Here is an 18,213-nt window from a genome sequence, read left to right on the forward strand (position 1 = left end):
AGTTAATGTAAAATACTAAATTTCTTTTCATGTTCTCCCTTATCCCCCAGGTCCTCTCAGTATTTGAAGTGTCTGAACAAATAGCCATATTGTCTGCACAAAAGCTTTGCATTAATTTTTACAAAGTGCTATTGATACATTTGTTACCAAGCTTCCCATATATGCCAGTTACCAGAAACCTTGAAACTCACCTTTTTTCCTAGCAGAAACTTTTAAACATTTTTATCACTGAAGTCTCTGAGATGACGAAAGCTAAAGTGAAATTTTACCTTAAATTATTAAAAAAAAATTAATCTCCTGATATTTGTTATCAGTTTTGTAAGACTATTTGTCTATTCTAAAAATCATTTTTTGGTTTTATAGCTATAATTTATTTTGTGTCACTACATAATCACGCAGCTGTTGTTTTCCTCTCTCCTTTTTATCTATGAACATAATAAATGCTCTACTGGGTCAGTCAAATGGCTCAGCTGGTCCACTGCTGTGTGCCCAACAGGGGCAGCAGGAGATGCTATTTAGAGAGCATACTGGAACATACTAGTCAAGAGAAGTGCCACATCAAAAGCACAACCTCTTTTCTTCAGAGATGCTAACAAGTCCAGCTTTGAAAGACTGATGGTATGTCTAAAATGCTGAAACTCAGTTAGAAACATTTATAATTATGTCCTGATTTTCAGAGTCACTAAACATTCGCTCCATCCACTGATTTCAAGTAGCTTACTGATGTTCACCTCATACCCCAAAAACCAGGAATAATTCTGGAAGTTGGGTGTCTGACACAGGCCAATAATTGTTCAGTATGAAAAAAAGAAACTACAGATGCTTGTGTAGCAAAAACACAGTGACATCTTTGGGAAGATCTGGAAGAGTCAAATAAATACACACAGTATTCCATAGGTACAAAAACCACTTCAGATCTACAAGCTTGTTTCTTGAATTTCTGAACACTGTGAGAATAAGAATAGTCTTCTTACACCCTCCTTTTTAATTTTTTTTTATTTTTTATTTTAATGCTGACTGAGGAAGTCTGTAGTTCTACAATAATTTACTCCCACTAAAATGCCTGCCTCTGTTGAAAGAAATGCTGTCAAAGGCAGCTTAGGTTCCAGCTGATTTGAATAAAAGTACACAGCTGTCAGACAGTAAGATTAAAGTCCTACGGGCCTCACTGTGCAGAGAGGAAAGAAAATATGAGCACAAGAGGCAATTGATATATGGCCTAATTAGATCACTTTGTTTTTCCAAAAACTTACCCACTCAACCCATACCTTAAGGCTCTAACAATGCTAATATTTTAACCATGGAATGTATTCTGTTTTCCTTCCACATAAAAGAGCAGCTTAAAAAGGCAGGTATCTTGACAGTTCAATTCCAACTCTCTATACCTATGCATGATAAGGGCCATTAGTAGTTCCCTCCTGAAGAAGAGAACATGTTATGTACAACTTATGTGAGCAACTGAAGGTCAGACCACAGCTCCCAAAGGAGCCATGGATGCTGGAGTGTCAGCTAGAATCAAAAGTCAAAGACAATGAATTATTAAGAATCTCAGATGACTCAAGCCCAGTGCTGTGTAGCTCAGAAATAATACTGAATGTCACCTCTTTTGGCTGAAGAAGGATCTGAAATAGGAACAAGTACAGTTCAACCATAAATGCTCAAGTACAAGTGTGAGACTCAGGGCACTAAGATATTTCTACAAATAAGCTAAGTCAAGATACGGTGATTTCTATATACAGGACTCTTCAATTGAGTGCAGCACCAAAATAATTTTGTACTCAATTCGTACAACAAAGAAAACACATGTCAAAAACTACATAAGGAAAAATGTGAACTGTGTTACTACATCAAAGCAATTCAGGAAGACTGCAGATCTCTTATCGTGTGGGAAAGTGCACAGGTTTGCACACAAGCACCTGAGAAAACAAGTTAAGCACAAAACTGTTTATGTTCAGAACCTCCTTGTTCTGTTTCCTGAGAAATCCAATATACATTCCTAGCAAAATGACAATTTAAAGAAAGAGCTGTGTTTCACACTGGATTGCTAATTTCTAGGCAGAACCTATTTTCTGGATACAACAAGGACAGACTAAGAGAGTCTACACAAAGCTGTTAATACAAATTCATCCTTCCCTGCTTGCATCTACTCACCTTGCATGTTATAAGCTGCCAACTGGACGGCTGTGTCAAAAGGACATTCCAATCTGCCATGAGAGGAATGCATTGTTACAACTTTAGCTCACACTATTTAGCAGGCAACTCATATACCTGACAGTGAGAAACTGGAAATGTTTGGAACAATAAAGTGAAAAAGGACTAGTAGATTTTCAGCGAATTAACAAAAGATAAGCACCATATCATTTAAGCATTCTTCTGCTGCTACTCATGCACAGAAAATATCTTCTCATGTATAGAAAAATTTTAGAGAAAAAATAACATTACTTAGCAAAACATATTAATTATCCAAATGTAAGTTTAGCAAATCCTACGCTAAACACACTGTAATTGTTTTAAAAGCTGCTCATTTGGAATACTTACTTTCCACTAAGAATATCCAGTTTTAGCTGCAGAACAAATAAATACCTGTATGATTAAATAAGAAAGAAGAGTAATTGATTAATAGTTCTGTTGTGTCACTCAGCCAACAGGAAGAAATTAGGGCCTGACTAGTAAAACCATTTTCTACTCTTTAAAAGGGTTTTCAAGACTGAATAAACCACACAGTGATCTTTCAAGGCTTTATCAGATGGGTTTGTCTGTCTTGCTCACATTTTAAATTATGTAAACCCCAAACTAAAAGTTGTCACAAGTTGAATTACAGTGTTGCACGAAAAAAGAAACCAGATACCCAAGTAAATCTCACTGTTTCTCCTCTCATCCTACTGGGGCAAAGAACAATTTGTATCTTCTGCATTTTCTTAACTATTCACAGAAATACTGATCTCATAAGAGAATGAATATTTTAAAGTACCTCAAAAATACATGTTACTAATATGGATTGCTTAGTTCAAAATCTAACCCAGAAAGCTGACTGTAAAATGACAAATAAACAAAGAGTAGGCAGCAGCCTTTTCAACTTGTTTACAGTTCAGAGCCAGCTTTCCTTCACTGTCTTGCTTATTCAGTACTCTTCTTGTGCAGAAATTGGGCAAACATTGAACACAAAGCTTCTGTCCCTTTGGTGTGCAACATCAATCTTTCCAGATCAAATACATTCAAAAAGTAGGCCTCTTGCTCCCTTATGGTGCACAGCTTTCCTTGAACAGAACTGCTCCTCTCATCAACTAAAATGTTGGCATCTGTGATGGTATCCAGTTTGAATCCTACTATGGAGGAACAGAAGCCTTACACACGAAGCCAAAGATGATGCTTCTGTTTCAGCATGTGCCTGTGTCTCCTTGAACTCACATTTACAAAACTGACGCAGGCTTTTTTCCTACAGGTCCCGTAGAAATCCATAGTTTGCCAAACCATATGTAACACAAAGCCTTTTGTACACTGGCCCCTACAAGGGGAATAAATTTGTTCGGTACTGACCCTAGATACCAAAAGAATGAGCACAGACCTCCAGTGTACAGTGGGTGTGACCAGTCTGTGTTTATCAGCCACATAACACTTGCAAACAATTCAAGCATACTTCCCGTGCTCAGGCTCTGTTACATGACCTCTGACTGGCGGCACCTGGTGGGAAGCTGGCAGAAAATGTGAGCAAGCTGCACCAGCGGAAGCTGACAAGGGCTCCAGCTGGGTGTCCTGTGGCACAAAGAAAAGGTGGAACCCTCGGAAAGCCCCTCCTAGTGACACCTGTAGCCCACAGCAGAGCTCCCTTTCCTCCTGCTTCTCTAAGGCATAAAATTGTCTTTCTGCTTGCTCTCTTGTCCCAAGGGATTAGCTAAGCAGACAGACAGGGTTTAAAAGCCCTCAGGTTTCAGGTCTGCCATGCTAAAACCTGTATAGCAAGGTCTGACTGGCAGAACTCAGTCAGGACAGATGAAAATGTTTGGCAGTGGTAGATACAGATGAAGGCCTGAATGTTGCTTATGGTTCCTATTTTTAAAGACAGTTAACTGTTTATTCAGAAACATGAATGGGGAGGAAAGCATTAAAGAAGAGCAGTTGTAACATGATGTTAACACATGCAAGTATGAAGCTGCACATATGGCTGTAATGGGTAATGCTACTATAATCTTCCTGGTAGCACTCTTAGGGATTTGGCTAAAATGCAGACTGAAGATCCACACAGACATAAATCTGAACAACAAACAAATGCACTTCATACTTTTACAAATGGTTGAGGGTATGAAATGTCTACAGCTATGAAGAACACATAACAATTTTGTTTTCACTCCAAAACTAACATCAGCAGTGGTGACAACACAAAGAAACACTGCCTTTTACAACAGATTTATACTACTGACAGATGGCAGGTTGTATTCTCTTTTCAAAGCACCCCAAGTATGTCTCAGACCAACATGAAATGCAGCACAATGAACAGATTTGTGAAGTGCTTTAATAAGAGAAACTGCTGCTCATCTGATACTACAATCCTACACATAAAGTACTGCCAACCCACACTCCTCAACATGGTAGTAAAAGACCATTTTCCCTTTACATGAGCTCTGCAAAGATCATAAAAGCAATTACATTAACTGAACTTATTTTGGCCAAAGAGAAGCTCTAACTTGCAATTCAATGCTTTTCTGCCTGAAGAGACGGGATGACTGCATACAGTTGAAACTAATTATAGGTTAAAAAGAAAAATAAAGAGAAATTATGTCTGTTCTCTTCAGTGAAAAGCTCTGTTCATTGCATATCATCTACTCAGGTCGGCTGCCCAAATTGGCTAATGAAAAATGGTGTGTCAAGAAATACAGTACATATATACATCTTTGTTAATTATAGCTCATTTATTTCATGAGGGTATCATGAGATACACTTACAAAAAGCCACGTAAGGAAGCAGCTCTAAAGAATTGTACAAAGCATCATGCAACTGTTCAAATAAATAAGACAAAAGCATTTCCTGGCCCTATTTGGGTACCTCACACAAAATCCCTCTTACCTTGTTAGCTCTTCACGTAGATTGTTGGGCTCTGATGAGTAAAACTTTACACGAAAATGCAGACAATATGGTGGGCCAACTGCAAAGTAGAATTCATTCAAGATACCGGTAACAATTACTGGATAAGGCATCTTAATGTTTTATTACACAGAATCGCCCCAAAAACTTGACTGAAATTGGTTGTCCTACCACAAGGTCTTAAGGCAGAATTCCTTTGCGACATGGAAATGCATGAAAAACATTAGGGTGAAAGGACACTTAAATATATGCATAAAATAGTTTTATATGTTACAAGTTAATCCAACAGTCATATCACATTAGGCTGATTAGTCTTGCCAAGAGCACACAAATCTAGGTTAATCCTTATATTTAAGGCCTCTATACCTCACCAAGGAAGCCGTGTGTCTTGGCTCTGCAGTTGACCAAACCACCAGGCATTCTGTTGGTTTCTGTAACACTTTCCCAGGGCTTTGGGAAATACCCACTGCTGCCAACTCAGGCCCCTTTATTCCACAGAAGTGTAGGTGTATTTCAGGGGGATTTAACAGACCCTTCTGTGGAACAATCATCCTTTTTAGAAACCAAAGAGTTAACTCAGCAAAAGGATGGATTAACAGTTCTTTAAAAATGTGCAGTGCTCTGCTGATTCTTGCATCTGACAGGAGGAATTTTCTCTCTCTCGGTGCTTCCAAAACCTCTGTTGTATTAACACAGCATCACAAATCCCTGAAGACTTCCCACAGTGGAGAGCAAGGAAGCTGCTGAACAAAAATCAGCTGATGCCACAGCTTACCCAAGCATGCACCACTGAAACAACCAGGCCACACTACACCCTTGTGCAGCAGGTAAGCGCTTGGTGGACCGAATACAGATTCGGGCATTCAGGACTGCCCCAAGGGATGGAGGCGAGTTTTCCTATAGTCAGGATAATGATCTATAACACTGAAGCATCTTCAGCTGCCTTGACTCCATTGAAAGTATAATTAATGAGTCTCTAACATGTTTAATTAAGGACATTAGACTAAAGTAATGTGAGCTACAGAGGGAAGAGATCATTAAACAATCAGCAGCACCATGCCAGGCTTTTGTCACTGAGTCTTGTCATCCCCTCACAGGACACTTCCCCCCACCACAGAGTTCAACTCCCTGTGCCTCCTGTATGTTCAATATAAGATCCCAAAAGAAAAATGAAAAGGACACTTACTTTTAACTTGCTTTTTAATGCTTTTTGTGTTGTCCAACCAATGCTGAAAAATAAATTACTTTCATTGAGTTATCAATAAAGAAATCTCACTGAAAGAATGAAAAAGAAAAAACAACAACAAAAATCCTGTTCATTAGTAAAGACCATCTTGGAATAACAAGTAGTTTATTAAAACAATCTAATTTAAATATTTCAGAATTTGCAGCTCTCTCAGTGCTTTCAAAGATGCTTTCATTCAAAGATTGTAATGTAAAACATCAGTTTTGTACAACATCCTTGTACCTTATTTAAAAACAATCTTCAAGAAAGTATTATCTAATTTTTTTTAAAATGTACTAACAAACCACTTTAATTACTAAACTTTTCATCCTGTCCAAACAAACACTTAATACACAAGTTGGTAGGTCAGCCAGTGACAATGTGCCAGAGAGGCACAAATCATAGCTGGAGACTTTGGCACTCAGCTGTGTGTGATATCTACTTGGGGTGGAAAGGGAGAGACAAAATAAATATTGTTGGCTTTCAAGCATTTTCTTTAGAGCAAAGCTGTCTCTGTCTCAAACAAAAGAGACAGCTCTACACAATTCTCCAAAATCTGTTAACAGGTGACATTTTAGCAACTGTCACATGGGAGGACAGAAGTATTGCCTCACTTACTAATGCTAATTTTAAGCTATTTACTAGCTGTGAAGCCAAAAATAATGGCTTCACTTATACTACATAAAACAGCATGTGAAAAATGAGCTATAGATGACAGGTTGAGAGAAATACCTACATGTATATGCTGTGCTTCTTAAAATAATTGCATATACTCCCACTGCTGGAGAGTTTATACCAGAAATTAAAGATAAAGCTGGAGAGCTAACATACAGCTTGCAGTAGAGAGCTCCTTCCAAGTGCTGTGCAGGATAAAAAGCTTCCTCCTCCAAAGGAGGTGACACAGTTATAAACAGGACACCCTATTCCTTGTAATTACATTGACTCACTAGCCAGGGCAAGTTATCTAGCACAGCACGTCCTGCATGGTTCACAATGCCCAGGTGACACCACCTCATTTGATCAATCCAAAAGGTCACCTTGCAACTAATACAGAAATGTATTAGCAACACTCCTTTGGCAAGCTATGTGCCATGAAGTTCACAGTGGGCCTCCATGCAGGATGGAAAAGCAACCTGGGTATGAGAAAGAACCGGTATTTTCAGGTTGCAATGCCAAGTGCAAACCCATTCCTGTTGTCAAGAGCAGCCCTGCCTTCTGCAGAGAACATGTACAGTCAGCCTGTAATACAGCCCAGATATGCAGTGATTGGTGTATGAGCTGCTGATCAGAACAACTGTACCATCCTGCTGCTGTGCACACCGCTGAAAATACTCTCATTAGCTATTAAAACAAAGTAGCTAGAGAAAGCTCTTTGAAATGTATCTAATACATTTTTTACATAAAGCAGGAAGCTTAAGGAAGTATGAAGCGAATATTTATGTCAACTTTGCTTATACTACCAGTGAAATGGAGTTGAGTGATTTTTTTTAACTGTTTCTTCAAGAAAATTATATAAACTTTCCTCCTGTTCCACTTGCTGGAAGAGACAATTTACTACTTCTTCCACTATAAAAATATACAAACTACCCACTTGGAGACTTGCAGGTGATTTAGATACAGGAATGGTAAAGAGAGCCATTTCTAGGCTCCAGGACTGGCTGTGCACGCCTGCTTCATCTCCCTCCTGTTTTCTCTCATCTCCTCCACATTCCACGGGAAGGCAAGTGAGAGGCCCGCGACAGGCACTGATAGCACTTTGCTCTGCTCGGCTCCTACCAGCGCTGCCTACAGGCGCTCTGTCTGAATGGTAACGGGGTGCGTGGAAGAAGGGAAACAGAACTGCTTTCAAATGGAGTGGAAGGAAGAAAAAACAACAAAAAAAACCCCACAACCACACCAAAACCAACACATGCATGGACACACACAGACGTCAGGAAATCTAAGGTTTATTCCTAGTGATTAAAATGGAATTCAAGTGGACCTGGCAAGAAGTTTAGAATTTGATGAGAGTTTGCTCAGCCCAGTCTACTGCTGAAATCCAGAGATAAAGTCTGCTAAACAAAAAGCAGTATGAACAGATTGCACGGACTATAGGAAGCCCTTACTAAAATAGTTTGCTGCTTCAGAAATTTAAAATTAAAACAAACCTCCACAAAAAAAAAAATCCTAACCCAGAACCCAGTAACATTTCAAGGAGGTAGGGTAAATGAGGATTTTTGCTAAGACAATGAAGCTAAAACTGATCCCACACTTTATGGAATTAATGGGTGCATCCTTAGCACAGTGCTATATGAATAATTTTCAGCGTTAAGTATTACATTAGTAAAACTGCCAGACTAACAAACCAATGTGTTGTACAACTCCTTTAGGAACAGCACGTATCTGATGCTTGCAACCTGTATGTTACAATTATAGAATAAATATAGAATCTTATAAAATAAAAGAATAAATATAGAAATTTATAGAATAAATTCACCACATGTTAAGTGTTCAATACCTCTTTACTAGAAACACCTCTCCAGCATTGCTAGAGGTAAAGCCAGACAGCCTAGCAAGCTAACAACCACTTTCATCTTTTGTGCCACTGGACATGATGTGCTGTTCATTGTCAGCCTAAATTGAAGTTGTTCAAATTAACAACAGCCTGCTACCTTTGCTGCAAGATCGGGCCTGATATAAGGTGGGCAATCCTGCAAATCACTCTTATTGCTGTCTTCTGCCTCCTACTTTGAGGGGAGGGGGAACTACTCCTAACCACCAGGCTAGCAATTAACACAGAAATCTTATGAAAACAGCAATTTTTTTCATTTCACAAATTGTTTCAAAAACTTCCTTAAAGGAGCTAGTATTTATACCCTAAAATCCAAAATGTCAACAGGAGTTTGTATTATCTGCCACTCCCCGCTCCCTGGTACATCATGAACTCTAACACCTAACTGGTATTCACTTCAGCAGCTCAAAAGAAGAAAAAATCCCTTTCAGTTTTTCAAAATGAATCTATTGAAAACTCATTTGTAGTTAATTTATTAATGGAATTTTTTGAATTTTTACTTAACCACATGCTGCTAGTTTGCCTGAGCTTTTATATCATCAGGAACAACTAGGCAGTAAGGCAATGCAATTAAATGGGACAGCAGAAAGGCATCTCCTTCTGAGTAACCAGACAGTTCTGTCCACAGTAAGGGACTTGATTCTAACACTGTTTATTTAACAGGTCTCCTGAATAATCTTTGACAAGTCACCTGATTAGTCTCTGCCTTTTGTTTCCAGCTTCAGATTGGGTTTCAGCTAGAATGTGTCAGCTCCTCTTTGCAAGAAGGGCTGCCATCACAACAGCTCTTCACTTCTTAAAGCAATTATCTCTGGTTGCTGCGTTCAGCTCTTCTGGCAAAACGCAATCTTCTCTGCTTTGTTATACAGAGTGTATCATTAAAGTCCAGTTTAAACAGATTGTTATCTCTGCTCTGCCTCTTTTCAGTCACACATAGTTAAGTTTTAACAAAGTTTGAAATCTCTGGTCCCTGGTAGATCCAGGTACCAGTATCAAATACTCAATCAGGTGCTGTCTGGACTGGAAGTAATAATTTTCTGCACTAAAGCAAGTCATGAGCTATTGCTGGGGAAGAAAACATTGTTTTGTTTCCCTGTGTCAAGACGAAATTATGTTATTTGCCAACAGAACTGTAAGAGAAAAAAAGTTTACCATACAGATGGTTTCACCAGTTATAACTAACCCACTGGGAATTCATGAGATCCTAGAGGCACATGGAAATACTATACCTAAAACGTACAGATTTATTTTTTTCCATGAAGCAAGAAAAACACAATGGAGTCATTCACCATCAGAACTCCACATCTTAGACTACAAGTGCTTAACACAGCAAACATGATTTTTATAAAATTAAAATGCTATGCAATAAGCTGTGTTCTAATTTCTGTTGGTAGGAAGTATGCACTGTTCTGAGTGCTGTGACTCCGTTAGTGTAACTTTTTCCTCCTTAATGTTAAAGGTCTCTGTTCTGCAAGAGGTTTAAGAGCACTTTCACTACTGGAAACTGCAGCCCAGCAGCAGCTAATCCTGCTAGCCATTAAGTATGCTTCAGATGCTGAACACAAACTATTTTCTCTGAAGAGAACATTCTCTACAATTACCAGCTAAGCATAAAACTCAACCACAACAATTCTGAAAAGAAGCCATCAGGTTACAAGTGTTCTTTGGGGTGGCTAACACCGTGTCCAAAGCTGCCAGCTTATTTCAAAGATTCAAGCTTGTGGAGTTTTCACCATTGTACAAAGCCGTAACAATTAAGAAGTCACCTTCAAACTGTTCTCCTTGGAGAAGTATAAGAGTATGTCATTGCCTCCATTTTGCATGCTGAGCCTGAACAGTTCAGGTATTCAGCTCAGCAGTAACTGTGCTTCCACTCTGCATCCTAACCAATTCTGATGTGAAACACAGAAATACTTAGGTCATACATCAAACAGATAAGATTGATATATGTAGTATGAAAAGTCACCTCAGTCTACCTGAAGCTGCTGGGTAAGCGAATACAGGTTTAAGTTACACGGCCACAGAACAGAGACAAAAATCCACTCCCTAACACCTCACTTGCAGCTATCCCTGCGGGCAGGATTAAGTACTTGGCTACGGGAGGTATCTATATAAAAATGCAAAGCCCACCAGTGAAACAACTCTGGCTGCTTCTGACAAACACTGTTGGGCTTCTGTTTTCAAAAGCAGTCACATTTTGACAGACAACAAACTTCACAAACCAACTCAGGCTTTCAAAACTACTACTCCAACTGTCTGCTAGATACAAACATGGCTACTTCCTCCCAAAAAATTCTAGTTGCAGGTCTGAGTCACAATTGATTTGAGCAAATCAATGGTACACTTCTCTTGCTGAGATTTCTTCCCAAGCAGACATTATCGAGACAACTTTTGCTGACAAGAAGGTTGACAGCCTTGGTAAAGAAAATCTTCTGCACTCCATAGAACAACAAAGCCAAGCACACACTCCAGTTTTGCCCCTTCCACCCTGCATCACTAGCATCAATAATTTGTACATAACAAGCCAGGCTCTGGGGTCCTGCTGGACCAGCCTTCCTACTGACAACAGAAGGTGTGAAAGGAACAAGTTTCAGACAAGAAAGGAAGAGACAACAGCATTGTGTTATGCTTGAGTGCTCAAGGTAGAATTAAACTTGGGGTCACACTTGAACTAAGACACCAGAGATCTGCACAAAGCCTAACTCAATAAAGGCAGCTCTTCTATAGCATTTTTGTCAATATTAAAAAAAGAAAAAAATAAAAGAGTATTGCTACTCACCGCCACTTGTGCAGAATCCATGAACCTTAATCCAAAGTAGTCGCTTTCTATAAGGTCCAGATGATACATGATCTGTTCAAACAGGAGCTGGCCTTTGGCTTTTTTCTGAAAATATAAAAGAATTTAGTACTTAGCAGGTAGATTTACTGTAGCATCTACCTTATTCTAGGCATACTTTATATTGTAATTCTAAAAGAGAATCTCAAAATTAAGCTTCTGAAATTATAATGTGGAAGTTATTTTTTTCTCTCATACTTTTGGTGGCTGTTCTTCTGAAAGGCAAATGTACAGCCCCCTAGAAGCACACATAATATCCCTAAAGGACTTGCATAAACTGCTTTTTTGGAAAATGTCAACACTGACTTGCACAAGACTGAGTGTTAAAATGCCATGTTATCATTGTCCCTTTAGGGTTTCCTTACTCACTGAAGTTCAACAGACAGGGAAATACAGCCAGTACAACTGCAATGACTAACGCACTGGAAAATTTTCAGATCCAAGTACAGCAAATTGCTTAACAATTTACTACTGTTTGATATCTAGGCAATTCACCTGTTTTGAGACAGGTAGCAAAGCATATTGAATTAGGATCTAGTATCCATTAGCAAGTGCTTTCAACAACTGACAAGAAACAGTCTGGAGCAAGCAACTTTAACAAATAGTACTTAGATAATACAATTACTAAAGTGAGCTTACAAAACCCACTTGTAGGTACAAAGAGCCACCACATATGCTTGTACATAATGTATGAAAAACTCTCAGCTTTAGTCCCAAGTAAATATAATTATTCACAGCAATGATTTAAAGTTGTTTTTAAAAGAGAGCATGTAAATAGCACTGGGCAGTTTCTACACACCCTATTTTTTTATGCCCCTTTATAATAATACACTGAAAGAAAAGCTTAACAGTAATACTTGAGATACCTAAATGTACCAAAAATTACAATAATATAATTGTAGGTGAGACTACAAGCCATGCTGCTGAAAAGAAGTATTTTTAAATGCTAATAGAAAGTGTTTATGCTTACTCTGCAAGCAATGCAAATATTTATCTATTTCCATAATGCTATCATCCTGCTATCTTTTATCTTAATAGTTATTCATTCACAACTTGAGAAATCGGCTAACTTTCTAAACATATTTTGCAGTAAGCTGCTAATTAGCAGACTTAGTCCATACTTAGACATTTCTGGCCAGCCAGAATTGTTATTCTCAGAAATAATCTAGTTTAATCTCAAATGTACAATCATAATAATTGGTTTACTCTACACCTTAATTAAATCAAAGATGACATTTTGCAGTTCTAACTAAAATGTCAGAAAAGTTTCTAAACTTAATCTGCCTAGGAAAGTTCTCCCAGTTATTTATTTCCAAGTACTGAGGGAGGCAAGGGCAACAGAAGGCAATTAGACCAGCAGGCAACTCCACACACACACAGCATCTACAAAGCATTGTATAATAAAAAAGCTGAGATGTAGATCACACCAAACTTGTTCAGGGCAAGTTTTTTTTCTGTTGACTTCAAGAAGAAGTACTTCTCAAACAACAGAAAATTTATTAAACATCAGCAAGACTCTGCTAGGAGAAAACTTAAGGAAAATCACCTACATATATAACCACGTATTTCTTCCACTATTTGAGCCTGTAGCCTCTTTCTTGAAAGAGCAAGGCTTTCAACCGTTGATATTTTCTCCCAGCACAGTGTATCTTCTGCTTAAACAATAAGATACAGTAATACAAATGAAATTCAGCATTTAAAACAGCAAAATAAGAAAAATGTTCTGTTTGCACGAAGCTTTCTGCACCTGGTCTAAAACTAGAAGAAAATCTCTCCTTTTTAGGTAGAACATTCTAATTACTAAGGAATCGTGAAGGATCTAATCTCTTAAAACTGTAATTAACACGTTACCTCAGTCAAATTCCCTCCCGAGAACAGCCAATAGAGCACGTTAACTCGAGTCAGGAATTTCCACATATACTATCTGAGACTGCAAACAACTAAAACGTATTATTGTTCAAAATTCTGCACTGACAAATTACTTTGGAGCATATTCACTTTTTTTGTAATCTCAGCAAAGAACTCAAGGATCAAGTGGATCCAGAGTGACTAATGCACGAGCAAGTCCCTGAATAACAACAAGGGAGCAGCACTGGAAAGGTTTGAAGGGCTGATGGTTGTTTTCTGCTCTAAATCACCAGGGCAGTCAACAAGGAATTAATTATGCAGTACTTTGCATATGACTTCAACCATCAGTTGCCGTATTTGGTGAGTCAGGAAGCTTCACACATGCTTTATGGTTAAATTCGAATTCTTTCTTAAAGCCTTACTGAAGTCCTTCTGCTTATATTCAAACAGCTGCCCAAAATGGCATTGCTATGTAACAGGTCAATTTTTATTAATCAAAATTTATCTGTATTCAATAAAACTGTGATCTCAAGTATTTTCAAAAGACATAGCAAAGATACATTTGCCGGTGAGAAGACAGCCCTAACTCTGTAGTGGCAACATCCAATTAAATGACATTTTTATCCTGCTGCTAACCCTCAGTTTTTTCTTTTCTTACTTTTTTTTTTTTCCCTTGCAGTAGAGCTCAGGTTACCCTCAAAGTGCAAATATTTTCAAGCTGCTTAATGGCTACCGATGAACTATTAACGAGACCACTCACAAGCAGTCAAAGCCAGTGCCCTTGTCATCCCTTCAGGGCACAAATTAAACTCCTCGTGGGTTTGTAATTCTGTAAAACCTGACTACTTGATTTATACAGTTTGCTGTACTCTGTAGGATGCAACAGCAAACACTGCACAGCAGGAGAATCAACAACTAAACTGGGAAGCCTAAATAAAATTTATCACCTATGTAGGCCAGGGCATCCAGAGGTTCTGCCACACTTTGGAATGAGATAAAAGCCTCTTTTGATAGCTTTGGTATGAATCATGCCCCCTGCCCCCCTTCCTGATTGGAAGGGATGCTCCCAACTATGTCCTAATGACATCTCATGCTGCTCTTAATAACTGCAATTGCTGGCTGAGTAGGTGTTACAAAGGCTGGACTTAACCCCGGTAGCTCAGCAGTCAGGCTGGGTAAAGCCAATTCCAGTGTTCACCTCAGTGAGCCTGGTTTCAGAGAATCATTCTGGTTAGGAAAGATCATCGAGTCCAAGCATAATTAAAGTTTGTCCCTTCCTTGCCCGAAATAAGTTGATACAGAAACATCCACCCTAAAACTAGGCAGGCAGAGTTTATACCTTCTTCTCATGGTCTCATAGGTAAAGGTTATTTTTAAGGCATGCTTTGAACATCATAAGCCAGCAACCTAGTGCACCACAACTCGCCTGCCTTGAAATAAAAGCCATTTTCGGTACCAGCGGCAGCCAGGACAGACTAGCACTAGTGAAGCAACACGTTTCCAACAGCTGGGGATGCGACCCTTGTGCTGGGCTGAATGGCTCACTTATTAAGGTTTTTATCACGTTTTTAATCACAGCTAAGTACTTCAAACATCCAAAACGTGGGAGAAAAAAAAACAACCAACCAACAAAAACCACAACCTCAACACACCACAAAAAAACCCCCAAAAAACAAACCGCAAAAAACCCAACAGACCAACAACAAAAAAAAAACCCAAACAAAAAAAGCCAACATGCCTACCTAATGAATTTACTAACTAAAATGCTTAACAGAAAGGGATGTTTATCTTATACTTCTTGGTGAAGAAAAGGAGGTCCCTACGTAACATGAACTCTGAAAAGAGAGATGACTAAGCTTTACCCTCATGGAACTTACTGTCCCTTGTGTCTTGGCAACTATACTTCTCTGTCAGAAGATTTATTCAAATTATTATGTTAATAATGCTTACTAGCAATAATTAACAGCAGTTCCTGAAGGGCAAAAATGTCCCTTTTTTGTCAGCTCATTAGGAAGGTTACCTATTAATACCAGCTTCCTCAGAAAAGCCCCATTACTTTTGCCCTGCCCTGGAGAAGCCAGGGACTCCTCCCCATCCAGGATTCACAGCTACCCAGTCGCTAGGATGTCACCAGTGCACGTTTGCAGACCACGGCAGTGCAGGAGCTTGAGATGAGCTTCTCCATTTTTATTAAGTTAATCCACCTTTTGCCAAATGACAAGCTTCAAAAAGTATGCCATGGGAAAGCACCAACAGTGAGCATTAAAGGAAAAAGATTACATCTCAATATCATGAAAACAGTACCTATAGTTAACACCATTGCAGTTTGCTGGAAAATTGGAGGATTAAAATCTGTTATCTTTACCAAAGCAATGTTAAAATTACGTTACTTGTATCTTCTTATGGCTTTAAACACTGTACTACAAAAGGAATTGCTCCTCTCCTCAAACTCTAGGCATCAATCTTTCAAATAATTTTTTCCAAACTCCCCAGTCAATTTTTCTCCTTCATCTAAAGATGCCCTGGCAGCAAAATACTGCTTCTCCCTCTGGTTTATCCTCAGCATTTGGGATTTAACGTTTTGTTCAATTATTCTCTGGAGAAAGAAAAAGGCACCTCCCAAAAATTTTTATGAATAGTTGATTTCAATACCCATTATAACTGTATGTTTATTAGAATACTACGTAGAAGGATTTTAATGTACTGTGCTTATTGATCCTATACATAAAAAGATAAAGATACAAAACATTCATACTTGTCAGTTTGTTCTGACAGAAGTCTCCCAGAAAGTTTGGATCTTCTGGATACACACTTGATTTACTCTATTTCTGAGTCTAATTCTTAATATTCTTTCTGATACAGAATACATCCCAACTGCTTGTACAGCATTAAGGTTTAGAGGTTAAATACCTCCCCCCAGCATATTCTCAGACATTTCAGTTTTAGTTGGAGTTCCACCTGCAGGTTTCTCAGGAGCAGTTTGGCAAAGAGTATATATGTAAGTCTCAGTCATGGTGGTCTGTACAGGGGCCGTCCAGCAGGAAAGCAGGATTTCAGGCAAGATGTGCTGCTGTGCTGTGAGTTAGGAACGCTAAACCTTCGGACAACGACCCCAGGCTGCAGCACCATCCACAGAGACACCCGGCAACACGCTGGGGGCCCAACACATCACTGAGAGCAGCCGCGGCTTCCTTCCAGCTGCTGCCTTCCTCCCTTTCCCACCAGACCAGGCACCGTCCATCGCAGCCAGCCTGGAATGCTCACCTGCCGGTAACCCAAAGCGACCGGGCTCCCCGCACCCTCGGGCCGGGCCGGCTGCTGCTGCTCAGAACTGCTGAAACGACTCAGCATGTATTCTATGTGTCTTACACTCCATCGCAATATGCATTTAACTCTGGAATCCCAGGAAGCACTGGATCGATCTGCACTGCAGCTTGGCGCCCCTTACACCACACAGACAGCACCCTTGGTTTCTAACACTCAGCTCAGGGTTGATTTCTCCAGATTCAGTCCCCTAAGGGACTTTCAGTAGTTTAAGCAAATAATGAAAAACATTTCAAGTTTTAAACAAAGACCACATGGGGAAAAAATTTAAATCCCAAACTTTATAGTCTTAACACACACGAGCAAATGTTTATTTACTCATTACTTTTGTCAGCTGAGTTTTAATATGAAAATTGAAGAGCCAGCCTTGAAAACTTAAGATTATTACTTTTATTTCAACACTGATTTTCCAAACTTTTTAGCATTACTATTTTTTCTTTTTATTCAGCATGTGTGCCACAGACAGCATTCTGTATTTCATATGCACAACTATGAATATTCAGCAAAAAGCCACTAATATTCTACAAGCTTACTGGGTCAAAACAACTATCACAATGCATCTCTGATCTTGTAGTGGGATCAACACAGATCATCTGCCACCATGCAAAAAGCCATCAGCACTTGTTAACAGTTTGCAGGTTATGTTTCTGTAATTCCAGATAGATATATTAATTTAAAATAATCACTACAAATACAGTACTTCTTATTTTGTAAGCATTAGTCCAAAACTGTAAACAGTGCAGCTCATTCCTGATACTCCATTGAGCTCTTGGATGGGTTTATTCAAGACCTTGTTTCAATGACACTTCATTATAATAAGGGCAAAACCACCTCATTTTGCCATCTCCATATTAAATTTTATGCATGCATAAGTGATGAATATTCTAAGATGAAAAACTACTCAGAGAGCATCCATTCTTGTAATTTGTGTTTTTCACGTTATACTACTGGGAAGCTTTTGCCTAAAACTCAGGTTGCATATACAGAAACCAGAATACAATTAATGCTTTATTATCCATAAGAAGATTATGTAAATTGTGGGTTAAGGAGGGACAAGTTTTTTTTACTGAAACATCCCTGGCTTCCACAAAAGCAGAGTCCTGCTTCTATAAGACCCTATATTTACCATCTGTTGCTATTGTAAGGCTGACCTTGTTCCCCCACAGAAAACTATCCACAAATTTGAAAAAGGAGCATATTCCAAATGTATCTCTGTAATTTAATGTACATAATTTGTATTATCTTACTGTTTTTCCCCTTTATCTAGGTTCTTTCCCCCCCTCCCAACTATTACTATGAATAGTGTAGAATATACTCTTCAACAAATACTCAATTTTTAGATCTTTTCAT

At 38.8% G+C, this 18,213-nt stretch overlaps 1 protein-coding gene across 3 annotated transcripts in view; it reads right to left on the reverse strand.

The window, feature by feature from the left end:
- The window catches only part of EPB41L5 (erythrocyte membrane protein band 4.1 like 5), a 57,569-nt gene that overhangs the window by 34,509 nt on the left and 4,847 nt on the right, over window positions 1–18,213 (reverse strand). For all 3 annotated transcript variants that reach the window (XM_051624034.1, XM_051624032.1, XM_051624033.1), the window contains exons 3-7: window positions 11,635–11,739; window positions 6,266–6,308; window positions 5,062–5,140; window positions 2,539–2,583; window positions 2,152–2,204 (exon numbers count right to left, since the gene is read on the reverse strand). In XM_051624034.1, coding sequence (XP_051479994.1) covers window positions 2,152–2,204; window positions 2,539–2,583; window positions 5,062–5,140; window positions 6,266–6,308; window positions 11,635–11,739 — 325 coding nt within the window. The remainder of the gene's footprint in view (window positions 1–2,151; window positions 2,205–2,538; window positions 2,584–5,061; window positions 5,141–6,265; window positions 6,309–11,634; window positions 11,740–18,213) is intronic.

Source organism: Apus apus, chromosome 6 (genome assembly GCF_020740795.1).
Source record: "Apus apus isolate bApuApu2 chromosome 6, bApuApu2.pri.cur, whole genome shotgun sequence".
NCBI lineage: Eukaryota > Metazoa > Chordata > Aves > Apodiformes > Apodidae > Apus > Apus apus.